We start from the raw sequence: 24785 nt of genomic DNA, 5'->3' as shown, positions 1-24785 counted from the left end.
TTTAGTGACATCTCAGTGGTATTAGAGAGGGGTTTTAAGGAAGAGAGGAGATTGAACAAAAGGAGGCATGATGTTCAGGGAAGGCCAGAGCAAAGGCATGGAGATGGGAGATAAGAAGAATATAGGCGACAGAAAGGAATTCCATTTAGGTGAAAGTCTCAAACTAAACTTTCTTTTCCTCATGTATAAAGTCACATCAAAACAACTTGCACAAAGGGCCATGTTTTGGTATTTCTTTGCATTTCTATTGCTTAGAGAGTGCTTAGTGCCCAGGAAATGCTTGTTGACTAATAGGCTCCCATATAGTGGCTGATGGGAAAAAAAATACTTTGCCAAGTGCTTGGTTTCCTGTATCACCTGAGTGAGGTAACTTCAAAGATCTTTCAGAGTTTAGATAAACACAAGACTTTCTCTAATATATAGTTTTTTTGGTCAGCTCATCAGGATAAATTGCAGTAGAATATCCTTAGGGAACAAAGTTAATGAAATGGTTTAAACAGGAAAAAGTTCAAGGAAATGAAAAATTGCAACCTAAAAGGATCTAAAATGTGTACCTGTCATTTTAGAGAGTTTGATGGCATCTCACTACACTTAGTTTTATTAAGAGAGCAGAACAGACCAAAACTAATACCAATAGTCAATATTTCTCTGGTGTCTTAAGGTACTACTGTTTTGTTGGTCAGTTATGTTTAATGCTTCCTGACCCATTTGGTGCTTTTCTCGGCAAAGATACTGGAGTGGTTTTCCACTTTCTTCCAGGTTATTTTACAGATGCAGAAACTGAGGCAAGCAGGGTCAAGTGACTTGTCAGGGAGGGGAGGGAGTTGGTAAATGTTCGAGGTCAGATTTGAACTCAGGTTCTCCTGACTTCAAGTCAGGGTCTCTATCCATTGTGCCATTTGGTTGTCCTGCTTTGAGGCTTGCAAAGTGCTTCACATTCACTATCTTTAAACATCAACAACATTAGGAGGTATTGCATGAATAAATTCTAAGATGAGTTATCTTGTCCAGGGTCACCCAGTTAATTAGGGGTCAATGGAAATTTGAACTTTGACTTCTGTTGGTCACTCTTCTGCTTTCCTAAGCTACTTCTAATTCATTTGATTTCTCAACATCCCAATTCTTGGTCTATCAAAGCAGTAGCAGTATTCTTTGTGTTAGTCATTTCTCTGCTTCTGTCTTTTACCTTTTAAAACCGTATTCCAAATTACTCCTGTCTTTATAGCGTCAAGAAGAATCTAATTCAGTTGTTGATTTGGAGTTTCCAGATTCTCATAAGAAAATGGTACATTCGTTTGTTTGGTGTATGCAATTCCATTAATATTGCTGAAATACTCCTGCTTCACTCTGAGGATTTAATAGTAACTCATTCCATGCTACTAACTCATCTTGTGCCAACTTACGTCAACCAACATTCCATTCTGATGTTCTCAAATTCTACCTTGCAACCTTCTCAATGCTCCTAATGGCTAGAGGCAAAGAACTTGCTATATATTCCCCTTGAGAATGCCTTTATAATGCCCTACTTCTTTTGCTGAGTTAGTCCATCGCACCAGATTCCCTCCCCAAGTTATGGAAGTAGAGGAGATTAACATCTCAGTAATTACCATCTACTGTGCTCCATTCAATGAACATATAACTGGTTGACTTGAAACTCAGAGTGTTTGAACTAAGAAGCAGAAGATCCACCACTAAAAATGGCATGATGAAATAAAAACACACCTTCAAATAATTGCCTCTTATCTTTTTTGAAATGTTTTTAATTTTTTCACTTTTGGTGAATGAGTGAATGAAAGGGGTAAAAACATTTATTAAACTCTTTCTGTGTGCTGAGTGTTATATTAAGTGATGTGAGTACAAATAGACAAATGAGAGAGTTCCTTGGCTCACAGCTTACAATCTCATGGGGGAGACAACACATGGGAAATTTCAGCTCATTATCCTGAGGGTCCAGCATCAAAGAACATGACAATGTTTCTTCTGCAGGGCCATTTCCATTGATAAAACTCTGTTTCTGACATAAAGCCATAAAATGGTACCAAAGACTTGGGATTCAAGAACGTTCTTTTCTGAATCTTCAATAGAATAGCACTAGTATGTACAGAGCAGTATGTACAGATCACATCTCCCCAAAGGTTGCTCACCTGAAGGATAGCTTTGGTGTCTAAGCTGCCAAGGCTCTGCTGTTCCCAAGATCCTTTGGGTTTATCAGTGGGTAGCACATGCTAAAGGTAGTGGCAGGGATGGTAGGCCTCTTTTCCACAGAGGATGCTTCTTTGAAAAAACAGTTGCTGGGAAGAGGGCATAGAAGTAAGGTGTGGGGGTGGGAGGGGGCAAGGAGAGTCTTGCTTTTTTACATTGCATATATTGACACAGCTAAGTCTTTTCAAATAAGACCCTTCCTACACCCAGACCTACCCCATCCCTGTGAGCCTTCTCTAGCAATGAAAAGAGTTAAGCAGTATAAACATTTCAGCTGTATGACACCATCTCCATTCTCTAAGGAAAAGAAGGGGATAGATACTTTTCCTTATTTTAGCAAGAAATAGTTGTCAGGCACTATACTAAGTACAAGAAATATAAAAGCAAAAACATTTTTTGCCTTCCAGGTCAAAGATAATCCTTACAACTAGTGTCATACATTTTAAAAACTAGATGGGACCTTAGAAGTCATGTAGTTCAAGCCTCTCATTTTATAGATAGATATGGAAAGTGAAGCCCAAAGAGGTTAAGTAACTTGCTCAAAGAAACACAGGTTGAATTGACCGAACTGACCTAAGAATCTTGGTATCCCAGGTCCTTGATTACTGTACTACAGCAGGCTTAAAATTCATTTTATTGGGGGTTTGGGGTTTTATATCCCATATTTGTACGTAATCCTATCCATGGCCACTCTCCTAAGTTCCTCTCACATTTGAGGTGTGGGATCCTCATGAGCTGGTGACTACTTCTACTCTCAGAGTTCTAGGAATAATCCTGAGAGGTTCTGCTTTTAGCCTCATCTCATCTGTTCCATTCCTGGGCTCTCCATGAACAATTAGCCATTTGACCCAGCTTTTAGAACAGTATTTACTCAAACAGTACAAAGCGTTTTCCCTTAAAATCTAGAGTTCCTTCTCTCCCAGATCCATATAACAGCCATGAGCACAGTGGGTTCCACCTTAGAACAGCAGAGACGTATATGTTAGTGAAAACACATGTGGCAGAGGTAGCCCAGCTCCTGCCCTAGAGTCCTTTTCTCCCTTCGTAGTTAGTGGATTGCACCTCCCTTAGGTGCAATCCGAGTCTTTCTAGAGTCCAGAGCTGGCATTTCTTTCTACCATGAGGAATCAAGTTTCCTAAAGTTGCTTATTCTTGGGTGACTGATAATTCCTTTTTTGTTTTCTCTCAGTAGGGTTTCCCCTTTGCTCCTAATGTAGGTTCTTCCATTACTATTTGCCCTTATAACCCCAGTAGATCATGCTACTAATGCCATTCACCTCTGAGTGCCAAAAGTACCTCTGATGGACCTTTTGAATCCCCCTCCCTCCTAAGGTTGCCTGGACAATTCTTTATGATTCTTTTGTTTATTTGGGGTTTGAGTGGAGGACTTTTGCAAGGCAATGGGATTAAGTGACTTGCCAAAGGTCACACAGCTATGTAAATATTTAGTGTCTGAGAACAGATTTGAACTCAGGTCCTCTTGACTCAAGGGTCAGTGCTCTATCCACTGTGCCACCCAGTTGTCCCATTTTATGATTCTTACTTGCCTAAAATCAGCAAAGGAAAAGCACCAAGAAGAAAGGGTTATGTGTTCACGGCCTCAGTGGCTGAGTGGAAGACAACTTCTCACAGCCACAAAGGAAAAGCAGTATATAGGTGGATTGTCACTTTTGTATATCCATTGTATTATATAGCACAGTAAACCCTGAATGATTTTTCTTCTGGTTTTGTGGCCAATTAGAGAACTTTGTTAACAGTGAAAACTGTTGGCCCAGTGGGTGTTAAATACATGAATCTTCTCAGAGTTCTTAAATTTCAAAGTTCAAAAGAGTTGTTTTTGAAAATAAACTACTTTCTTATCATGTGGATAAGAATTACATTCAGTTCCTTTCTCTATAAAATAAAAAAAAAAATTGAGATAGGAAATTTCCCTGAAATGAACCCTGTTGGATGGTGCCTACAGACTCAATTGATCAAGTATTTGTTAGTTCTCTCTTTTCACAAGAGTTTCAAAAAATAAACTGTAATAGAAAAAATGATAAATGAGATTGAACTACAGTAAGCTAACTACTTACAAATAAGCTTTTATCTAGGATTGCTGGTGGTGGAGTTATTCAATGGAGTCAAAACCAAGTTTTAGTTCAGAGACTTCGAGCAGTAAGGGACTTCAGACAAGAAGTAATCTAACCTCTGTTTTACAGAGAAGCTGAGTTTAGATGGATTCAAATGACTTGTTGAAGTTCACACAGTAAGCAATATAACTGACTTGAACTCAAATCCTCTGAGTCCAAGAGGGCTTGAAACCAATGAGAGATAGACAGGTGGGGTCTGAGCAGTCCACTTTGAATAGTCAGCCCAGCAGTCCCTGACTTGCTGGGCCCCCTATGGATCTTTCACACTCCTTGTTCTTTCAACCTCCATAAGGCCAAGGACTACCACAGCATCCAGACCATCACCCGAAGTTCTGTTTCCTATTAAATCAGACCACGGAGTGATGACAATTCTGGAAGAGACAGTGAGAAGGATGCCTTTGAACAACATCCTCTTCACTATAATCAACATGATGTGTATGTCATGCCATCATTCATTTGGTGTCATGGTCTTCTTTGATTTCTAAGAATAACTACTCAATCAATAGAATCTTCTGAGTCTAACCTAACTTTCTTTTCTAAAGTACTCTGAGAATAATAGAATGTTAGAACTGTCAAGGCTATGTAAACTAAGAGGGCATTGTGTCCTATCTACTCATTTTACAGAGGGGAAAACTGAGTTTCAGAGAATTTAAGGAACTTCCCCAAGAGCAGCAGCAGCAAATGACAGGATTGATATATGAACCCACATCTCTCTGATTCCAATTCCCCTTGCCACACACAAATTCAATTAGTTGAATAAGAGAAACTGGTCCTATGCTGGGTTCTATACATACAGGGACATTCTGATGTTAATATGGTGTAGATTAATGTAGTAGATAGATCTCTGGAATGGGAGTCAAAATAGAATTAATTTAAAGAAACACATATTCAGTGGGACAGGTATCTTCCCTGTGATAGGTATCATGATGACCACTGGAAATAAAAAGCATGAAACAGTCCTTGCCCCAATGAATTAATAGTTAGGAATGGTGACACAATATGATGGGTACAGAGCTAAGGATTATACAAAGTAATTCTCACTCATATTCACACAGGGTTTCATCTAATTTGTTCCCCATCATCCTGTGATTTAGGTGATACTCTAACCTTGCTTTATAGATTAAGAAAACTGAGGATTCATATTGGAAAAATTGGCTTCATCTGAAATCAAGAGATTTGGACATCAACCTCTGAGCCTCAATTTTCCTCATCTGTAAAATGGTCTAATTGACTTTGGTCTCTAAATATTTGATTCCTATGACTTGCTCAGGTAGTAAGCACCTGAGGCAGCATTTGAATCTAGATCTTCCTAAATATAAGTTTAACTGTTGCTCAGTTCACCAGACCACACTGCTTCTCAGGGCAGCTTAAGGAGGGGAAAAAGTTCAGCAACTGGAAAGATACAAGAAAGTTTTGTGAAGAAAAAATACCTCTGACAGCCTAAGTTAATGGCTTGATACAGACTACTGTGCCCTGTAACACTGAAGGAAAAATGGAATGACCAAGGTTGGAATGTAAACTCCACCCACCTTTGAAATATTTCTTTCTCTGAGTCTCTTTTCTGTATTTTTTTAGGTTTTTTTTTTCCAAGGCAAATGGGGTTAAGTGGCTTGCCCAAGGTCACACAGCTAGGTCATTATTAAGTGTCTGAGGCCAGATTTGAACTCAGGTACTCCTGATTCCAGGGCTGGTGCGCTATTCACTGTGCCACCTAGCCGCCCCTCTAAGTCTCTTTTCTTCCATCTCTAATATAAATATATATATATATATATATATATATATATATATATATAATAACTAGAACTTGTGTTACCCATCTTACTATGATTCATTTCATTAAAAATTGATCTGGTTAGTCCAGGTAGATGGTGCCAAAGAATGAACCAGCTTTTATGGTCAATCACGATCACACTCAGGAAAAATGTGAATATTAATATTTGATACACAAATGACTAACAAAAGACCATGAGTCACAATGATAATGAGAGCTCTGAATAATCTTTGAGCATGAATGTGTGTGTAAGTTTCTTTTGGAGTTATACTCCCCAGCTACACCTTAATTATAGGGTAGGACATAACCTGCTGAATCCATTCACTATGCAAAATTCGAAGTGTCTTATGGGGACTTCCAACCTAAGAGCTATAAAGAATATGCAATCAAAATCAGCACTGTGAATCAGCAAAGAACTTTAGCAAAAGAAATCAGAATTGATCAGTCAAAGCATCCTCAGGAAAGGCCTGAAAAACATAAGCTCCAACTGATTTTGGTATCATTGGAAGTTAAGGAAGATGACAAATGCTCCATATTAAATCAATCACACCTGATCCTTCCCAGCAACATTGCTGTGGTCCATTTGTTCTTCACTGACACGTTTCATCTCACTAGGTCTTTTGCTTTCTTTGGGCTTCCCTACTTTCTTTCTGGCTCTTTCATTTTCTCTCTCCTTGCTCTATCAAAACTATATTTTCTTGCAAAACTGATACCTTTATTTTTTGCTCTCTTGGGGGGAATGAGTTCATTTATCTGTTTTGATTGATCTTGCTCTATCTGGCTAATCTTATCTCCTTTCCCACTGCTTCCTCAGGCCCTTCCTATTATCCCTAACACTGCCAAGGAATAATTGCCATGTTCTTTGAGATTCAGGACTCCTAAAAATCTGCACTGGGATAACTGAAAACTGGCACCTCTCAAGATGAGTGGAGGGTTAAAATTTTCAACATTAGTTCTTTTACATAGAAGTCACAGACATTTTCAAAATAGAGTTTCATTGGCTTAGTGCTGGAAGGGATCTTCAGAGATCATATTTGATCCCATCACATTACGGAAGAGGAAACTAAGGCTCAGAGAGGTACAGTGACTTGCCTAAGTTCACACAGGTAGTAAATTATGGAATCATGACTTTGATCAGTCAATCAGCCTGCATTTATTAAGTGCCTACTACATGCCAGATACTTTGCTAGGCTCTGGGGATATAAGGACCAAAGTGAAACATTCCCTGCCCTTAAGGAACTTACAACCTAGTTGGTAGACAGAACAAGTATAGATACTGGGAAGTAACAAACAGATGCAGAATGATTCTGGTGGGAAGACACTAGCAGATAGAAAAATATCAAGAAAGGTTTTGTACAAGAGATGACACATAAGGTGAATCTTGAAGGAAACTCTAAGTCAGAGGTGAGGAAGGAGTATATTCCAGCCAGCACGAAGACATAGAGATGGGAAAAGAAGGGTCATGCATACAAGAAGGCCTGTTTAGTTGGACCACAGTGTACATGAAGGAAAATAATGTACAATAAGACTGGAAAGGGCAGAACCTCTGAGGATCTGCCTCCACAGCCAAAGTCTTTAATAACTGTTGCCTGAAAAGAATTTTAAATCAAAAAAAGAGACATTAGAGGTCATTCACTTTGAACCTCTCATTTTATAGATCTCTTAATGGAAATATTTTAATAAGAAAATGTATCTTGTTTTTCGGCTCCTCTCCCAATATCTTTTTTGTGCCAATGTGCCTGTGAGGGAAAATATCCAAAAACCTGGCAATCAGAACAAGGAAGAGAAAAAGTCAGCTCAAGAATGCCCCCTCCTCAACTGACCAAAAATCTTCTGAATGATTGACAGTAGACCTGGTACATCCCGACTTTCTCTGGCCCTTTTGGAAGACTGCAAACAAACAAAATCTCTGAAGTTGATTTCAACAGACATGGCTCCAAATTGCAACAGGAAGACAAGGCTGAACTGCTTGCTTTCGGCATTTCTGCAGGTTGGGTACCAGAAAGATGATGCTATAAATTAACCTCGACAGCTGAAAAGAGAGTATTCCAAGCACTGCAGTACTAACAAGGAGTTCGAAGGAGGTTCCACGGTCACAGAGTCCCTGAATCTCAGCCTTGCAAGGAGCTGCAGAGACCTTTGAAGCCAAACCTGTCCTGTTCAAGATTCCCCTCTGGTAACCATAACCACTGACATCCTGATAGTGCTTTAAGGTTTGAAAAGAAAGTCTCATTTTACAGATGGGAAAAGTGAGACTGAGAGATATCAAATATCCCAATTGCTAGCCTTTAACACTCCACCTCCATTGCTAAATATTTATTTTGTATATAATCTCTTGAATCTATTTCTAACTGAACACACTGGCTGCTTCCTTCCCCACATGGCAGCTCCTTCAGGGAGGATTACCATCTTGCTACTGTCCTTGTATTTCCAGTACCTAACATCATGCTTGCTGAATAGTAAATCCTTAATAAATGTTCATTGACTAAGCAATTCAGTGGCTGCAGGTTCACACAATCAATTAAGTTAGTGTCTGAAGTGGAATCAAAGTAGTAATCTCTGGGTAAGTGATAACCTGTTCAAAAAGGACCACACAAAGCAGCATAAATCAGTGGAAAGAACCTTGGTTCTGGAGACAGAGAACCTATGTTCAAAACCCCCCCTTTGATATTGCAAGGTAATAACTGGTTGTGCTAATTATTATGTGCAATTTCTTTATGTTAATTCTTTTTATTATTAATTATACAATTTTATCATTATTAATCATATGATTAATCATTATGTTAATTGACATGTGAAAGTCCCTTAACCTCTTTGCCTCAGTTTGTCTGTTCTATAAAATGGGAACAATATCTGTCGTATCAAGTTTACAAAATACCTCTGTCACATCTCTACCTCACTTCCTTCGAGGCTTACCTTGTGTCCTCTTCTGACGAGCCTTTTTCCTTTCCCTCTAGTTTCTATCTTCTCTCCTGGTGATCTCTTCTCCTTAAGAGTCCTTAGCAGCTCCCTATTAACCCTAGTTAATATTTAAAATCTGTCCTTAACTTACTTTTCCTGACTTACTTTCCATCATTCTGTGTTCCAGCCAATGTGACCTACTTGCTCTTATTATATTTTGTTTTCTCTTTGAATCTTCCTCGGTATTAACACAACATTTTCCACTCGGTGAGTGCCTGTTGAATTAAATTGAATCCCCAGGTTGTTAGCACATCTTTTTCCCCTCACTTTTCTTTTTTACTATGTTTATTAGTCTAAGTGGTGGGACCTTTTCCCTCCTGTCGTGGAGTATTCAAAATGGAAGGAACTACAAAATTTCAGTTAGAGTTTAGTGAAAATAACAATATATGATTCTCCCCCCCCCCGTCCCTGGTCGAGTTCACAAACCCTCTGAAATCTGGCCAAGAACCCTTGGACCCCCATTTAGGATTCTCTTCTTCAAGAAAAGAATGGTCAGTTTTTGCTTGTTATTAGCTGAGTCACGGCTTGTGGTAAGTCATGTAATCTCTCTGAACCTCAGTTCCTTCACCTGTGAAATGGAAATAACTACCTACAGTACCTACCTCATAGGGTCTTTGTGAGGCTCAAGAGAGATAATCGATGCTAAGTGCTTTGCAAACCATGAAGTGTTACTTAAATGTCAATTGTCATCATGTTATTACATTACTACAACAATGAAAACAATAACAATTTTCCAAAGAAATCACTTGGATCTTTTTTGGAGGGGAAAGAGAGTAGATTTATTCTTTTTTGCCCCCAGAGGCCAGAACCAGGAGTAAAGAGTAAAAGTTGTTAAAAAAAAAAAACCCAACAGAGTTATGGGTCACCCAGACAAGGAATTGCACCCAAGACTCCTTGATGTCCCTTCAAAAGCTCTCACCACTATGCAACATCAGCTTTCAATGAAAAAACTCCTCCAAGAAAAGCAGTCTTTCTAAGCTGAGCCCTTCCAGTTACTATAGGATACAGCAAGAACATGTTGCCATGGCACTTAGGAAAATTAAAGAGGAAAGATGACTATTACCCGCCCATTATGCCAATTACTGGTTTAGTTGAATGCTAGCAAACCAGTTGAAACTCCCAAACTCCAACTCAAGACGCTTCTCTATTGTCAGAAGCAGAGCTTGATGATTCTCTAGGGATTAAAACTACTTGTATAGCATCACCAACCTCCCGGAGAACAGCTCCCCCATTCTTTCTGAGGCTGATTGCTCCATGAGATGGGGCTATTAAAGACGACATACATCTCAGGGATGAGACTTCTGCCAATAATATACCACTGGTTATTTGGACCAAGAGACACCTGTCTTTTTCTGAAACTGACATTTAACTATGTCCATACTGGAAGATTCTAGTCCAAGGGAGGTAACCATAAGTCCGTATCCCACTTAATGAATAGAGAAGCTGTTCTCTGGATAATGCTGGAGGAGTGCTTTAAAGACACAAGCAGTAGGTTCTCCTGGTTTAGGGCATTGCAACTCTTTTATTATGTCACAGGAATCAGCCAGTGGAGAATAGCTCATTAAAAGGTGGAAACTGTCCGACAATGGGATCGAACTTAAATAGAAATTTGAGACAAATGGCAACATATTGATTTAGGGAGCTACAAATTGACATCATTTACAAATGGGGTCACAAAGTGTGAAACATGATGGATAGCAAATAAAAAAAAAGTATATGGGACTGCTAGATGGCGCTGTTTATATGGTGCCAATCCTGAAGTCAGGAAGACATGTCTTCCTGAGTTCAAATTTGACCTCAGACACTTACAGTGATCCTGGGCAAGTCTCGTCGCTCTGTTTGCTTCAGTTTCCTCATCTGTAAAATAAATTCAAGAAGGAAATGGCAAACCCCTCCAGGATTATAGCTAAGAAAACCCCTAATTGGATCAAATCTAATTGAAAAACAACAAATGTTGTATCATATTTTTACTTATTTTGTTAAACATTTCCCAATTATATTTTTTAATCTAAGGCAAGTCCACTAGGAGTTTGCTTGTGCTTGGGGTCCAAAGTTGGGAAATTGGCTCCTCTGCAGAAGGTTGGGCAAAATGAACGAGATATAGTGTAAAGGGAGTCAGATTTCAAATCCAAGAGCCTCAGTTCAAATCCTGACGTCTGCCATTCTCAACATTTGTGTGACCTTGGGCCAATTGGTTTTGTATACTCTTCTGCAAAATGTGGAGATTGTACTAGATAATCTCTAATGTCTTTCCAGCTGTCAATCCCAATGGAAAGATTTGAAAACAGAGGACAAGGGTTTGAATATCAGTTTTGGCATGTATTGTTATTTGTGTACCTTTGGGCAAGTCGTTTTCCCCACCCTCAGGGTCGGTTTCTTCATTTATAAAATGAGTGGGTTAGGGTGGAGGACCACTAAGATCCTTTTAGTGCTAAATTTAGGATCTTACAAATCCTAAACTAGGATTGTTGCTAGGACAGCTTCAGTAAACTGCATCAATAACTTTCTTTTCTCAATTTTTGGCTTACTCCTATTTACAATATTCTTCAAGTTCAGCAACAAGCAAGGAAACATTTAATAGATATTTACTATATTCTTGGCACTGTGCTAAATTGTGAGAATACAAATATAGGCAGAAAAAATAATCCCTGACCTCCAGGAATTTATATTCTAATAGGAAGCAGCAATGCATATAAAGGAAGTCAAGGGTAGCTGAGAGGGAAGCTAGTAGAAGACCTAAATACAAGAATGGTGGACAAAGAAAATCTAGAGTAGAGCCTGACAGAAATGAAGTCATGAGTGAGAGTTGTGGGAAAAATCAATCAATCTGAGAAATAGAGTGAATATTTCGGGTGAAACCTCACAGGCACAGTGAGTTTCCAGGGTGAGAAAGCTATTACTATTCTTACTTTTGTTCTTAAAGACTCCCTCCATCATTTTTATTTGAATAAAATAGTCTCTGTATGCATGATCAACTTTCCAGACCCTAGGTTCATTGGAGGTATTATCTAATATTAATATATTATGTACATCATTCAGTCTAGGACTCAAAATACTACTGCTGCTGTTCAATTGTTTGTTCATTTCTGTTCCACATGTTGTGACTTCACATGGGATTTTCTTGGCAAAGATGCTGGAGTGGTTTGCCATTTCCTTCTCCAACTCATTTTACAGAAGAAGAAATAGAGGCAAGTGACTTGTCCAGGGCCACAAGCAAGAAGTATCTGAGGCTGATTTTGAACTCAGAAAGATGAGTCTTCTTCACTCTAGACATGGTGCTATATCCACTTCAGTGTCACCTAGCTGCCCACAAAGCACTATTAGCTCCCAGCAAATGTTCTGAATGAAGAAACGATAATGTTCACAGACTTATAAACATGGAAGGGACCTGACACTAGTTTAGGCTGCTCTCCTATCTGAACTGTATCAAGGGAAAGTTTGTGAAATTCTGGCTTGGGGGACCTACTTCGTTTCCAGGTTTATCTCAGACTGACTTTGCCATTTCATTTATCCAAAGTGTCATTTTGGTTGTACTGATAAATGGAAGAGTTAGAAGAAGGGTATTCTGTCGCTCACCTGTAAGGGGACAAATGGTTTCCTTCTGCTTCCTTAGGATAGCCTGCTCTCCACCCCAAGCAATAGAAAGAATTAACTCTATGTCTTCCTTAAACTATATTATTGAAGGTCACCAAAAGAAATGAATACTGCATTAGAAGTCAAATGCTTTCCTGGCAGACTGTTTTTGGAGTACAATGGTATTTAAACCAATTGATGGAATATTATGTCAAAATCTGTTAAGCAAGTCTGTACATTGGAGACCATAACAATTGCTTTTGATTTGTTGCAAGAACAAAAAGTAGTTTGGGAAATTGCCATATAGTTTTGACATGGCTGCAACTAGGGTGGAGACACCAGAACATTTCTCCAGGACAGGGACATTTAGAGGACACAAAAGATAGATCATATAGTAATGAATTCCTCTTCCTGCTCAACTGAATTTGTCATATTTATTTCCTATATAATTTTAACATCATGAATTACAAAGTGGATTTGAGGATGCCTTAGTGCTGGCTCCCTGGGGTGTCTCAATTTCCAGTTATGACTGTAATTCAATTGGGTATGATGGTTTTTGGTTTTTGTTTGTTTTTTTTAACAAGACCAAAGCAATTTCATATAGCCGTACCATACCTCAGGACAAATCTTATACTCTATAAATATTTTCTGGGTGAAACAATATTCCTTTCAAAAACTCCTATGCTTTCAGTGAGGTTGCTTTCTCCTTAGAATCTGGAGACTTGGGTTGTAATTCTCATATCCTATATTTCTTAGAATATGAGGGAAAGTCGCTGAACTTCTCTAACTCTGCTTTTCTTTATCCATAGTCAAGTCATTCAAGTCAACATAAATTTATTAAGCATCTTCTATGGCCCAAGCACTGCACTAAGCCCAGGGAATGCAAAGAAAGGTAAACTGTCTCTGCTCTGAAGGACATCACAGTACAACTCCCAGGCATCAATGGGTCCATTTTACAGATAAATCTGAGTCTCAGAGAGGTAAAGTGACACAGCACAGGTTCCCACAGCTAGTAAGTAACAGAGGTAACATTTCATCTCGGGACCTTCTTGGGCCCAAGACCTATGTTCTGTGAACTAGGGGAGGGGATTCACTGTATGATTTCTCCAATCTACTAGGGATAGCCCCCCCCCCTTACATGGGAAGAACTTGTCACCTGTGTATTGTGAGAGAGCTGTTCTTGTGGGGGAAAGGCTCCAAGGTTACTGAATGACAGGTTTTAAAGGAGTGAAGAAATGTATTAATTGTTAATTATCACATTCAACTGAAAGCGAGTTCAGACTTTATTGGTCCTAGCCAGTGTTGTTTGGCAAGAGAGTAGCTAATTAACTTTTCAGGAAGAAGGAGTGATGTGGTATACTGCCTCTTTGAAGACCTAAATTCTATGTGGTTGCCTAGGAACCTTGATAAATACCAGTGGAACACATGAATTTCCACAGCCTGAGGGACTCAAGAAAAAGGGGGGGAAAGTAGCAAGCTGAATATTATATGCAAGTACTTCCCTTTCTAACTTAAGCCTAGTTTTTAATATTAGGTATTGTGATTAAAAAGGAATTGGAATCTTAATGATAAAATGAAAATTTTGTGAGGGAAGGGACTATTTGAAGACTGTTTGTCTTGGTCCCCAGCAACTAATACCAGGCCCTGGCTTTAATCACTCTTTCCCTCTGAAACCTTGTTTTATTATTTTGTATATAAGCTTTGTATTTACTTATTTGTCTGTATGTTGTATCATTAGAAAATAATTTAAGCCCCTTCAGATCACGATTGTTTTGTTTTTGTCTTTGTGCCTCCAACCCCCCCCCCAACTCCCCCAGCTCCTGGCACATCTCAAATACTCATCAATGACATGTTATCAAGATGAACTTTTCCTCCAGGGTTGAAGATTTCTACCCATCCATGTCTGCCTGTCCTGTATGACTCTTAACCAAGGTTTCCTAGGTAACCAATCAAAGGTGGTGGGGGCCTTCTTTACTTTTTTGGTAACATTACTGGGATAGAGAGGAAGTGCTGGGATTGTCCACAATTATCTCCCTCATCACATGACCACTCTGTTTTCTTTTTATTTCACATATTTTTGATGGCATACTTTGATACCGTTTTACTACTTCTCCATAATGGGAAATTATGAATTTCCCACTTGAAATATGTTGTAGTCAGCTCATACCCATCACACACCTCTTCACTGTCCTCTAGGTGACACTCATTTTCATTTCTTTGGAGACTGGAGTCTTATTGTTATAGGTTCAATAGTCACATGGTTTGGAATACTTTAGGAGAAAGTGGTAAGGTTGTGATTAAAGAAAGAAAAGTTACTTGTCTTTAATGTTAGTGCTTCTTGCTCACACCCTGTATGTGAGGCTGGCAGGAGTGAGTATTCAAATGATAAGGAGATGATGAACAATAAAAAGAATTTAATCTGAGAAGCAGACTGGCCAGTCACTGTGTTGATTTGGGCCTGCTCCCAGTGGTCAACCCAAAGGGCCAGATAGCCAAAGTAAGTAGTCATTGACAGCAGTCACTGACAGCAATTTTTTGAATTATAAATCTAGAGTTCAATATGACCTCAGAGATCATGTAGTCCAACCTCTACTTTTTCAGATGAGGAAACTGAGGTGGATTTTGAACTCAGATCCTCTGACTCTACTTTTACAACAATGCCTCAAGTATACTTATTCCTTTTGGTCCTTTCCAAAAAATGCATAAGCTTCTGCTTTCTTTCCTGACTGGAGAAATTGGATATCAAAAGAGTCCTGAGAGTCTGGAGGTTACAGTTCAGTTGTGGAACGAGAAGATAGAGAAAAGAGAGGCAGCAGGTAGCTCAGAAGACCAAATTTGCATTGGAGGCTGCTCTAAGTATACAATCTCTCTCCTCTGTCTCTGTCTTTCTCTCTGTCTCTCTGTCTCTCTCTCTCTCTCTCCCTGCTCTCAGACACCTTTATTGGGTCTTGTTCACTACTTCCACCAACAAAAGACAACAGACATTCCTGGTCTATGTACTTTTTAGGATAACATTCTGCTTCCTATGAGAGCTATCCACTTTGAATATTGCCTCTTCAGAACTCCCAAATATATTTGCCCTGTATTTTGGGTGGGAGGGATGTTTGCCTATAATGCAGTCATATCCCATGATGTTAAAGCCCATAGAACTAAGTGGAATCCAAATGCCAAACAAAAGACATGCTAGGAGTACATAGTGGAATGCTGGCAGTGGAGCCATTGAGAACTATATGACTTCAAGTAAAACAGACACCAACAGAGCTATTAATTAATTTAAGGTTGGATTTGATTGCGAAGGGGAGTTTGCATCTCTATCACCACTGGGAAGAGAGCCATTTTTAATGGAATGTGATGGCATCCTGCCTCAGTCCCAGTGCCTAACTACTAAACTGAGTGAGAGAAAATGGAAATGAATAAATCAGAGCTGGAGTGCCCTGCAGTCTGCTCTTATTTCAATTGTAGAAAGTGGTTGAAATTGGGTTGTGAGATATTTGAAAGGTCAGATTCAATTAAGAATAGAAGAAAAGGGTCAATGTGCTTTCTCACTGTTTGGCAAGTTCCTAATCCCCACCTTATTTCTCACGCCCTTCCCACACATTTTTGCTAGAGAGTTTCATCCTTGAGTTCCCAGAATCACTGGAATACTAGAGTTAACTTGTTTCTACTTTACTGAGAAACTGAGTCCATTAGGCTTGAAGTAGTTTATCCTCTCCTTTTCAAGGGTCCTCTTATCCTTTTCTTCTATCTCAGAGGATGGTCTCCTTCTTCCTTTCTAAGGCTAAGACTTCTCTCTCTATGCTCTCCATTTTATCTTCTTAATCTCTAGAATCTTGTTCCTTAATTATCCTCCCTCTTACTGGAATCATTCAACTCTGTCATTTCACTGCCTATATCCATTGATTTCCCCTATCTCAAAAAAGCCTTTTCTATCAATCAATCAACATTTATTAGCTGAGGATGCAAAAGAAGGCAAAAGACAGTCTCTGTCCTCAATGAGCTTTCAATCTGAGGGGGGATTCAACGTACAGACAAACATATACAAAGTAAGCTAGATACAGGATAAATGAGATCATTAATAGAGGGAAGGCAAGCTAATTAAGAGGGACTGAAGGTGTCCTCTAGAAGATGAGATTTTAGTTGTAACTCTAACTAGAAACCCACTGCTATCTTTCCAGACTTTTAGTTTAATTTGATTTTTGGATTTAACAAAAGATTTTTTTTTTAGTTTTTGCAAGGCAATGGGGTTAAGTAGCTCGCCCAAGTCCACACAGCTAGGTAATTATCAAGTATCTGTGGCCGAATTTGAACTCAGGTACTCCTGACTCCAGGGCCAGTGCTCTATCCACTGCACCACCTAGCCACCCCAACAAAACATTTCTTAAAGCATCTACTATGTCCAGGGGATAGAAGTAATATAGGAGTGAATGTATAAAATATTGACCTTGGAATCGAGAAGAGTTGGGTTAAAGTCCTCCCTCCAGTATTTAGGCAACTGGGTGGTGCAGTATGGAGAGTGCTAGAAGTGAGGCCAGGAAAGACCTGGACTTAAATCTTGCTTCAGACACAAATTGTCCCTTAATATCCACCTGCCTTAGTTTTCTCATCCATAAAATAGGACTAACAACAGCACCAACCTCCAAGAGTCATTGTGAAGATGAGATATTTGTGAAAAGCCTTTGAAAATCTTAAAATGTTATATAAATACTAGCTTTATTATTGCTATTACTCACTATTTCTGTGTTGGGGCAGTGGATAGAGCATTGGGTCTGGAGTCAGGAACATCTAAGTTCAAATTTGACCTTGCTAAGTCACTTAACCTCTATTTGCCTCAGCTCCTCATCTGTTTAATGGGGACACTGTGAAAAAGAAAATGACAAACCACTCCAGAATCTTTGCCAAGAAAACCCCACGGACAAAATGTCTATGGGGTCATAAAGAGTCAGACACAATTGAATAGCACCAAATATTTATGTGACCTAAGGCAAATGATTTACTCTTTGCTGGCATTTATTTCACCAAAGATAAAGATTGGGAGCATCTACCTCTCAGGTTATTGTGAGGATCAAATAAAATAATATTTATTAAGTACTTATCATAGTGCCTGGCACAGAGCAGGTATTTCAGAAATCCTTCCTTCCTTTCTATGTGACCTTGGATCTTTCCTAAATAACCTAAGATTTAAGGTATCACGAGGTATCTATCTATATAGAAGAGACATTCACTACCTCGATAAAGGTCTAGACCCTCCCAGACATGTATTTCTCATATTTCCCTACTCTAGCCCCAATCAGCTCCTAATCTTTTTTGGTTAACCATTTTGCCAAAAGTCTTCTACATGTATCAGCTGACCTCTTGCTTCCAAGTTTTTGCAGATGCTGTTTGCTAAGCCTACAATTCCCTTGTCTACTTAGTAGTTAGAAATGGATGTGTGAGTTAATCCAGCCACATGGGGTGAGGATTACTTGCAGCTAAATAACAGTGATGGTACAGGAGACCACTGGGTATACTCTCAGACCTTTCTCTCCTGAATTTCATGCCCACATTTCCTACTAGATAGCCCAGTAGGCTACCGTACTGTTCTTTCAAACTCAACATGTCTAAAATTAGGCTCATGATTTTCCTCCCAAACTAGTTCTTCCTTTCACCGTTCCTCTTTCCATCTGTGGCATTGTCATCCTCCTAGAATTCAACCTAAAAGGTCAGGATCCTTTGACTTGTCTCTTTCTTTATGTCTTATGAGAGACCTAACCACCATATATGGTGCTAGGGGCAAGTATATCTTTCTAGATATTCTTGAATCAACTATTGAAAATAAAATCTGGAAAGGGGAGAGGGGGAGACCTTGAGGGGAGACCTTGGACTTTAGGAAACAAGGTCCCATGGGAGTGTGGGGTGGGGGAGTTCCCAGGAACACATGGAGACAGAGACTCCAGGTTTCTTCTAATGAAGTTGCCACCACATAAGAGAGAGGGAACAGAATGGGATCAGTTTAAGGAAAAAGAGGTCACCTGGGCTGTTGCTACCCCATGGGAGGAAGGATAAAGTCTCTCTCACTTTTCTATTTTAACTAGTTTCATTAGCTAGATGGTAAACTCAGTTGTTTCTACCTGCTGAACTAGATAATCATCATCCTGTCCTCTAAATTCCAAAAGTCTGGGACAAATAACCATCACCACACCGTAGTTATGATGCTGCTTCATAGCCAAGTAGTCTTTAGGAGCTGTTGATTCTCCCATTGTAAAATTTCTCATACCTTTCACATCTTTACTGCTACTACTACCTACCATCAGTCTAGCCAGGTTGGTTTACTTAGTGTTCCTAGACCATACTCATTTCTTTTTTTTTGCAAGGCAATGAAGTTAAGTGACTTGCCCAAGGTCACACAGCTAGGTAATTATTACATGTCTGAGACTGAATTTTGAAGTCCTGACTCCAGGTCCAGTGCTTTATTCACTATGCCACCTAGCTGCCCCACATATTTATTTCTAATTTGCCTTTTGTCATTCTTGACTGCAAAGTTCTTTTAGTTTCTGGCTTGCCTGTCCAAATCCACCCGTGTTTTAAGACCCTGTTTAAGGTCCATTGCTTCTGTAAAGTCTTCCTTAACTGTAGTTATCGTTATTGTTTGTCCTATGTTCTTAAAGAAGAAGACAGTGAAGTAAGGGATGCTGCAATGACTTGCAAGTGAGCTGGATTTCAATAAGGGGTGCTGTGCAAAAGTCACTAGTTTCCTTTTCTGAAGTCATCTGGGTCCAGTGAGCAGATATAGATCAGGGAGACTAGGGATGCCTTGGATGCAGTGGGAAGTTGGCTTTTCAAAGTCGGACTGAGGCAATGCCCATTCAGTCATGAAGATTAGGAAGAGAGAGATAAGGCAAGGAGGTCTAGAATGACACTTCCAAAAAAGAATATGTGGAGATATCTCAGGGTATCTCAATAATTAATGCAGGTGAGAAAGAGAAGCAGTAAGGAATCCATTTGCATAGTCCAAAAAAAGTCAATCTGTGAGGGGAAGACCTTCAGCATTTCTGACCAAAATGGAAAACAATTGCTGTTTGGACTCATTTTGAACCAATCAGGGCCTAAGCCTTTGAGTAGAGCACCCACTAGAATGAGAAGAAAAAGACAAAGACAGAAAGAGGGAAAGCGAAAGAAGGAAGAAAGGAGGAAGTCAAGGAGGGAGGGAGGGAAGGAGGGAAGGAAGGAAAGAAGGAAGGGAGGAAGGAAGGGAGGAAGGGAAGGAAAGAAGGAAGGAAGGAAGGAAGGAAGGAAGGAAGGAAGGAAGGAAGGAAGGAGGGAGGGAGGAAGGCAAGGGAGAGAGGAAGGGAAGGAAGGAAGGAAGGAAGGAAGGAAGGAAGGAAGGAAGGAAGGAAGGAAGGAGAGAGGGAGGGAGGGAGGGAGGGAAGGAAGGAAGGAAAGAGGAGCTGAAAGAATTTTTCCTTCTGACCTTCTTGAAGCTTATAGTCTATTCTTTGGTTAGACATTGAACACTTTGGTGTTGCCAGTAGAGTCTTGAGATGTCTTTGTCTCTCCAGGAGAGGTAAGCCCTTTGAGGACAAGGAACTGCTATTCTGTGTCTCCCAGACAGTGACCACTGGAGGGCTAGGGCTGAAACAGGTGCTTATGATATTTTTTACTGACTAGCTTTATCCTGAAGAGTGCAGTTTGATGCAAGGGGCAGAAGGCTGGAAGCCTTGCTTTACTACTTACTATCAGTATGACCTTTATCCTCTCTGGGTCTCAGTTTCCTCCTTTGTAACCTTGGAAGGGAGGGGATTATGGTATAGTAGAAAGGATGCTAGGGTTTGGAATAAAGGAATCTAGGTTGGGATCCTGGTTTTACTTACTATCTGTGCAGATTTGGCTAAGTTATCTAACCTTGTACATGTCTAAAATGTGGGTACAGGAGAAGATGATGGGCCCTTCCAACTGTAAAGGTCTAGGTGATCATATGATTAGCTGAGCTAAAAGCTTGTCAGCTCTTAATCTGAGCACCTGAAACTATCTTTGATGACCTTTTTTCATACTCCCTTAGATATCATCTTTACTTTCTCCTCTACTCCCATTTTCAACTTCATTTTCCCTTCTTTCTCTTTCTTTTCTCCTTTTTCATAATTTAAGCTTTCTAGTTTTATTTAAGACAGTTGACAGGCCTTGGGGCTATAAGGAATGTCTAATACCACAATTTTTAGCTCCTGGCTTCCTGCTAAGCGCTTTACAAATATCCTTTGACAACCCTAAAAAGTGCCATTATTATACTCATTTTACAGTTGAGTAAATGAAGGCAAACAGAGGTTAGAGGCGGAAAGAAATCAGCTACAGGAATGAGGAAAGAAGCAGGAGGGGTTCAGGGATCTGGCAGTCTGCCCTTTATGTTGCTGGTGACTTAGTGGTGAACTGTACATGAAACTGACTCGGTTTTGTTGTTGTAGTGGTGGTAGTGGTTCTTTTGATGGCCCCAGTTGAGAGAACTATTTCTTGCTAGTCAGCTGCTTCTCTGTCCAGTAACTTGGTTGTAGTGTTTGTTCAGGGCCCTGTAACATGTGAGATTTTGGACATTGGTGTGCCTTGGGATGTCAGTCATTCCATCACTGGGGGTTTTGGGGAAGAGGGAGAAGAGACAGGGCAGGGGGGAAGGTTAGGAAGGTTGCTTCAGAGTAATTTGCTCAGAAATGGGAAAACAGAAGAAATCAGGTCAAAAAAGACCTGGAAGTTTACTCCTCCTTCCACCTCCATTCCCCCAAGCTTTAGCTATATGTATATTCAACCCAGTAATAAGGCCAAAAGATTGCTTACTCTGTGTTCTTGCCTGCAGGAGACCAGGGACTTCTGCGGAGTCAGCTGATGCCCTGAAGAGCTGGTGTTATGTTTGGACTATGGGATTTAGGATTTTATTTGGAGGAAGGTGCTTTTTACACTTTTGTTTCTGGAGTTGGCAGAATTGAAATGGTGGCTAATGGTCTGCATGTCATAGTCACCAACAACAGCTTCCTACAACACCTGGGATTTCTTTGGAAAGTGCTAAAATAGTCTTTTGTGTCTTCATAAAATACACACATAGGAAACTGGATAAGGGAGAGAATATGAGGCCAGATTTGAAAATGCAAGTTTTATGCTGAATACATTTGGAATTGTAGCTGATTTTTTTTTTAAAACATTCACATGAGTTCCTCTGGACCCCAAATCCTACATCATGTGCTAAGACTAAAAGAGGATACTTCCATTTTCTTGATGGAAGGGTGGCAGACTACAGGTGTGGAATGTTGCATTTATTGCTAAACTGTCAAAAGTGCTGTTTGGTTTTGCTTGACTGTACTTTTGCTATTGGATATTCAACTGGAGTCACACAGGGTGTTTTCAAGAGGGAGAGAAGTACCAGCTGGGGGGGTGGTGGTGGTGGAATGTGTTCAGCAAAGGCCTTGGCATAAGAAGAGGCACCTGTGCCAGGCTTTGAAGGAAGAAGTCGGGGATTCCTAGAGCCTGGGGGAGAAGGGAGTGCCTTCAGACTTGGAGGACTGCCTGCCTGCCAGCCAGTGTGAAGACCTGGAGGATGTTATCTAGGGGAAACCTTGAAGGCTGTATGATTCCATGATGTCACTGCAATGTCTGAAGAGTTTTGTGTACTTTTGCCATGCTATTCCCCACAGCCAAAATTCTAGAACTGTGCCTGACATGCATTGGGAGGAGGGGGAAAAACCTGCCCCCAACTCCAGGAGTGAATTCTTGGAATTAAAACCAATGTGGGGGCCGCGTTAAAAGGAACCTGTGAAGTGGCAAAGGGCCAGAGCCCAGCTTCATTTTGGTTTGTGGCATCTCGGGGTGGTCCACTTTGAATGCAAACAGCTTTCTCCATATTAGGGACCGGATGGGTGAGGCAATGGGTGGGTGCCACCGAGGGAATTTTGGAGGTGTGATGTCAAGGATCTGCTGGCCCAGGGGCGGAGGAAGGGCAGGGCTATGTCCTTTCCAGGGGTCACTGTGACCGGACACCTGGGGAGCTCCAGAGGCCTCCAGACTAGGGCCGGGGTGACCTCTTAGCCCTGGGACATGGGGGCAGGGAGAGGCAGTCAGAAACCCGTCTCTTACCGTGCCCGGGGCTGGGTTTCAAGCCCCCGAAGCTGGTGGCGCCAGCCCAGAGGCTCTCTCCTCCCTCCCGTGCCCGCCAGGAGGCCCCGCGCAGCCCTCCGTGCGCTCCCTCTGGGTTTTGCGGAGGAAAGTTTGCTCCGGTTCATTCTTTGCCAAGTTGTGGGGTCACGGGGGGAGCGGGAGCAGGGGCGTGGGGTTTCTCCGAGTCTGGGCGCGGGGGTCGTGCTCGGGGCCGGGCCTCTTCCTGGCCGGCCTGCGGGGCGGCCTGGCAGGCTGGTGGCCAGGCAGGCAGACAGGCGGGCGGCTGGGGGAGCTCCCAGCCCGCGTGTCAGCAGCTGCCAGGGGCCGAGCAGGCTTTCGGAACTACAATCCCCACAGTGCTCCGGGCCGAGGGCGGGCCCGGGGGGGGGGAGAGGGAAATCCCGCCCCGCGGCGCCACAGCAGCGACACAAAAGCCCTAGTTCACAGCCTCCCCGAGAAAGTGGAAGTAAGAGAGCTTAGGTGGGCTGGCAGGAAGGAAGGAGGGCACGGAGGAAGGGAAGGCGGGCGCAGGCAGAGCCCCGCAGCGCGGCCCGCCGGGCAGCTGGCACTTGGCACTGCCCCCTCCCCACTGGCTTAACTCGACGTCCCAGGGAAGCGTGCCACGGCGCCAGCCCACCGAGTCGGAGGGGCGGGCGCGGGGGCTGCCCCGCACCTCCCCCCGGCCCTGGGGCGCGGGATCGGGGGGGGGGGGCTGGAAGACGGAGCCCAGCCGCCTGGGGGGCAGGAGGTGGCGGCCCTCCGCGTCGGAGGCGAGGAGCTGAGCCGAGTCCCCGGGGATCAGGCGCCCCCCCCCCCCGCCCCGTCCCCGCCCTCCCGTGCCCCACTGGGAGCACTAAAGAGCCGCCCAGGAGGGGCCAAGCCCGGGCTGCGCAGGGCTCGGCGGGGCAAGTGAGCCGGCCGGGCTAGTGAGCTCCCCGCGGGGTTCTGCCCCCCCCCCCCCAGGAGGACCCTGGCGCGTGGGCACCCCCCGGGGACTGCAGGATCCGTGTGCGTGTGTGGCTGTGCGCGCGCCTGTGTGTGTGAGTGAGTGTGCGAGCGTGTCTGGAGGAAAGAGGCGTGCAGACGGGTGCCGCCCCCAGGGAGGTGCGGGCCCGGGGGCGGGGTGGGAGGGCAGAGCAGGCATCGGGGCTGCCAAGGAGCCGAGGGGGCAGTGCGGCGGCAGTGGCCGCAGGGTGCAGCGTGGCAGCGCCCGCCGCGGGGGGTGAGGCTAGAGGAGGCTCAGGCCGGGCACCCCGAGCCGGGAGGGAGGCAGGAAGGAGGGAGAGCGGCCAAGCAGTTGGCGCCGCGCCGACCCGGGGCCCCGGGGTGCCCGCCGCAGCGCGCCCGGGCTGCGCCCGCCAGCCCCGCGCTTCGTCCTGGCCGCGGCCGCCCGCCGCCGCCGGCCGCCCTTGCCCGGGATGTTCCGCTGGAGCATCGGCCGCTTCGTAAGTACAGCCGCTCTCCGAGCGCCCGCCTCGAGGGTGCGCGCGTTTGTTCCGCTTCCCCCTTGCTTCCGCCCCGGCCGGCCCGCCCGCCGGCCCGGGCCGCCTTGTCAGACGGCCCGGCCCCGCTCCGCCCCGCGGGGCCCCCTCCACCCCGCCCGGGTCCGAGCAGGCGCCGCTGCCCGGGCCGGCCCCGGCCGAAGATGGCGTGGGCAGAGCGGGCAGAGCGGGCAGAGCCGCCTTTTGTTTCCCCCCGCCGGGAGCACATGGAGCCTGGACCCTCGAGCCGCGACCCGGGGCGCAGCGGGAGCCTCTGGGGGAGCTGGGCGCTGGGGATGGGCCGGGGGACCAGGGCCAGGGAGCCGAGCAGCCAGGCTGGCTGGGCTCGGGGCCGGCAGCCGGCAGCCGGCAGCCGGCAGCCGGGAGCCCGGCCAGCCTGGGGGGCGCCCCTTCCGAGGGACTCTGGCGGGCGGGGGCCCCCCCGGAGGCTGGCCGCGCCGGATCGAGCATGGGCCAGGGAGGCACGGCTGCCAGGAAGAAGCCAGGCAGCCTGCACCGCGACCTCCCCCCGTGTTTGACACCCCCCCCAACCCAGCC

General features: G+C 43.2%; 1 protein-coding gene across 1 annotated transcript in view; it reads left to right on the top strand.

Moving 5' to 3' along the window:
- The first annotated feature begins 24135 nt into the window (after positions 1-24135).
- Positions 24136-24785, top strand: part of ATP11C (ATPase phospholipid transporting 11C (ATP11C blood group)) — a 220489-nt gene continuing 219839 nt past the window's right edge. Inside the window, exon 1 of the mRNA XM_074204118.1 lies at positions 24136-24191. Coding sequence (XP_074060219.1) covers positions 24165-24191 — 27 coding nt within the window. The 5' untranslated portion in view covers positions 24136-24164. The remainder of the gene's footprint in view (positions 24192-24785) is intronic.

The sequence above is a fragment of the Macrotis lagotis genome, chromosome X (assembly GCF_037893015.1).
Source record: "Macrotis lagotis isolate mMagLag1 chromosome X, bilby.v1.9.chrom.fasta, whole genome shotgun sequence".
Classification (NCBI taxonomy): domain Eukaryota; kingdom Metazoa; phylum Chordata; class Mammalia; order Peramelemorphia; family Peramelidae; genus Macrotis; species Macrotis lagotis.
Note: the sequence above shows the minus strand (reverse complement) of the source record. Positions and strands in the feature narration are given on the sequence as shown.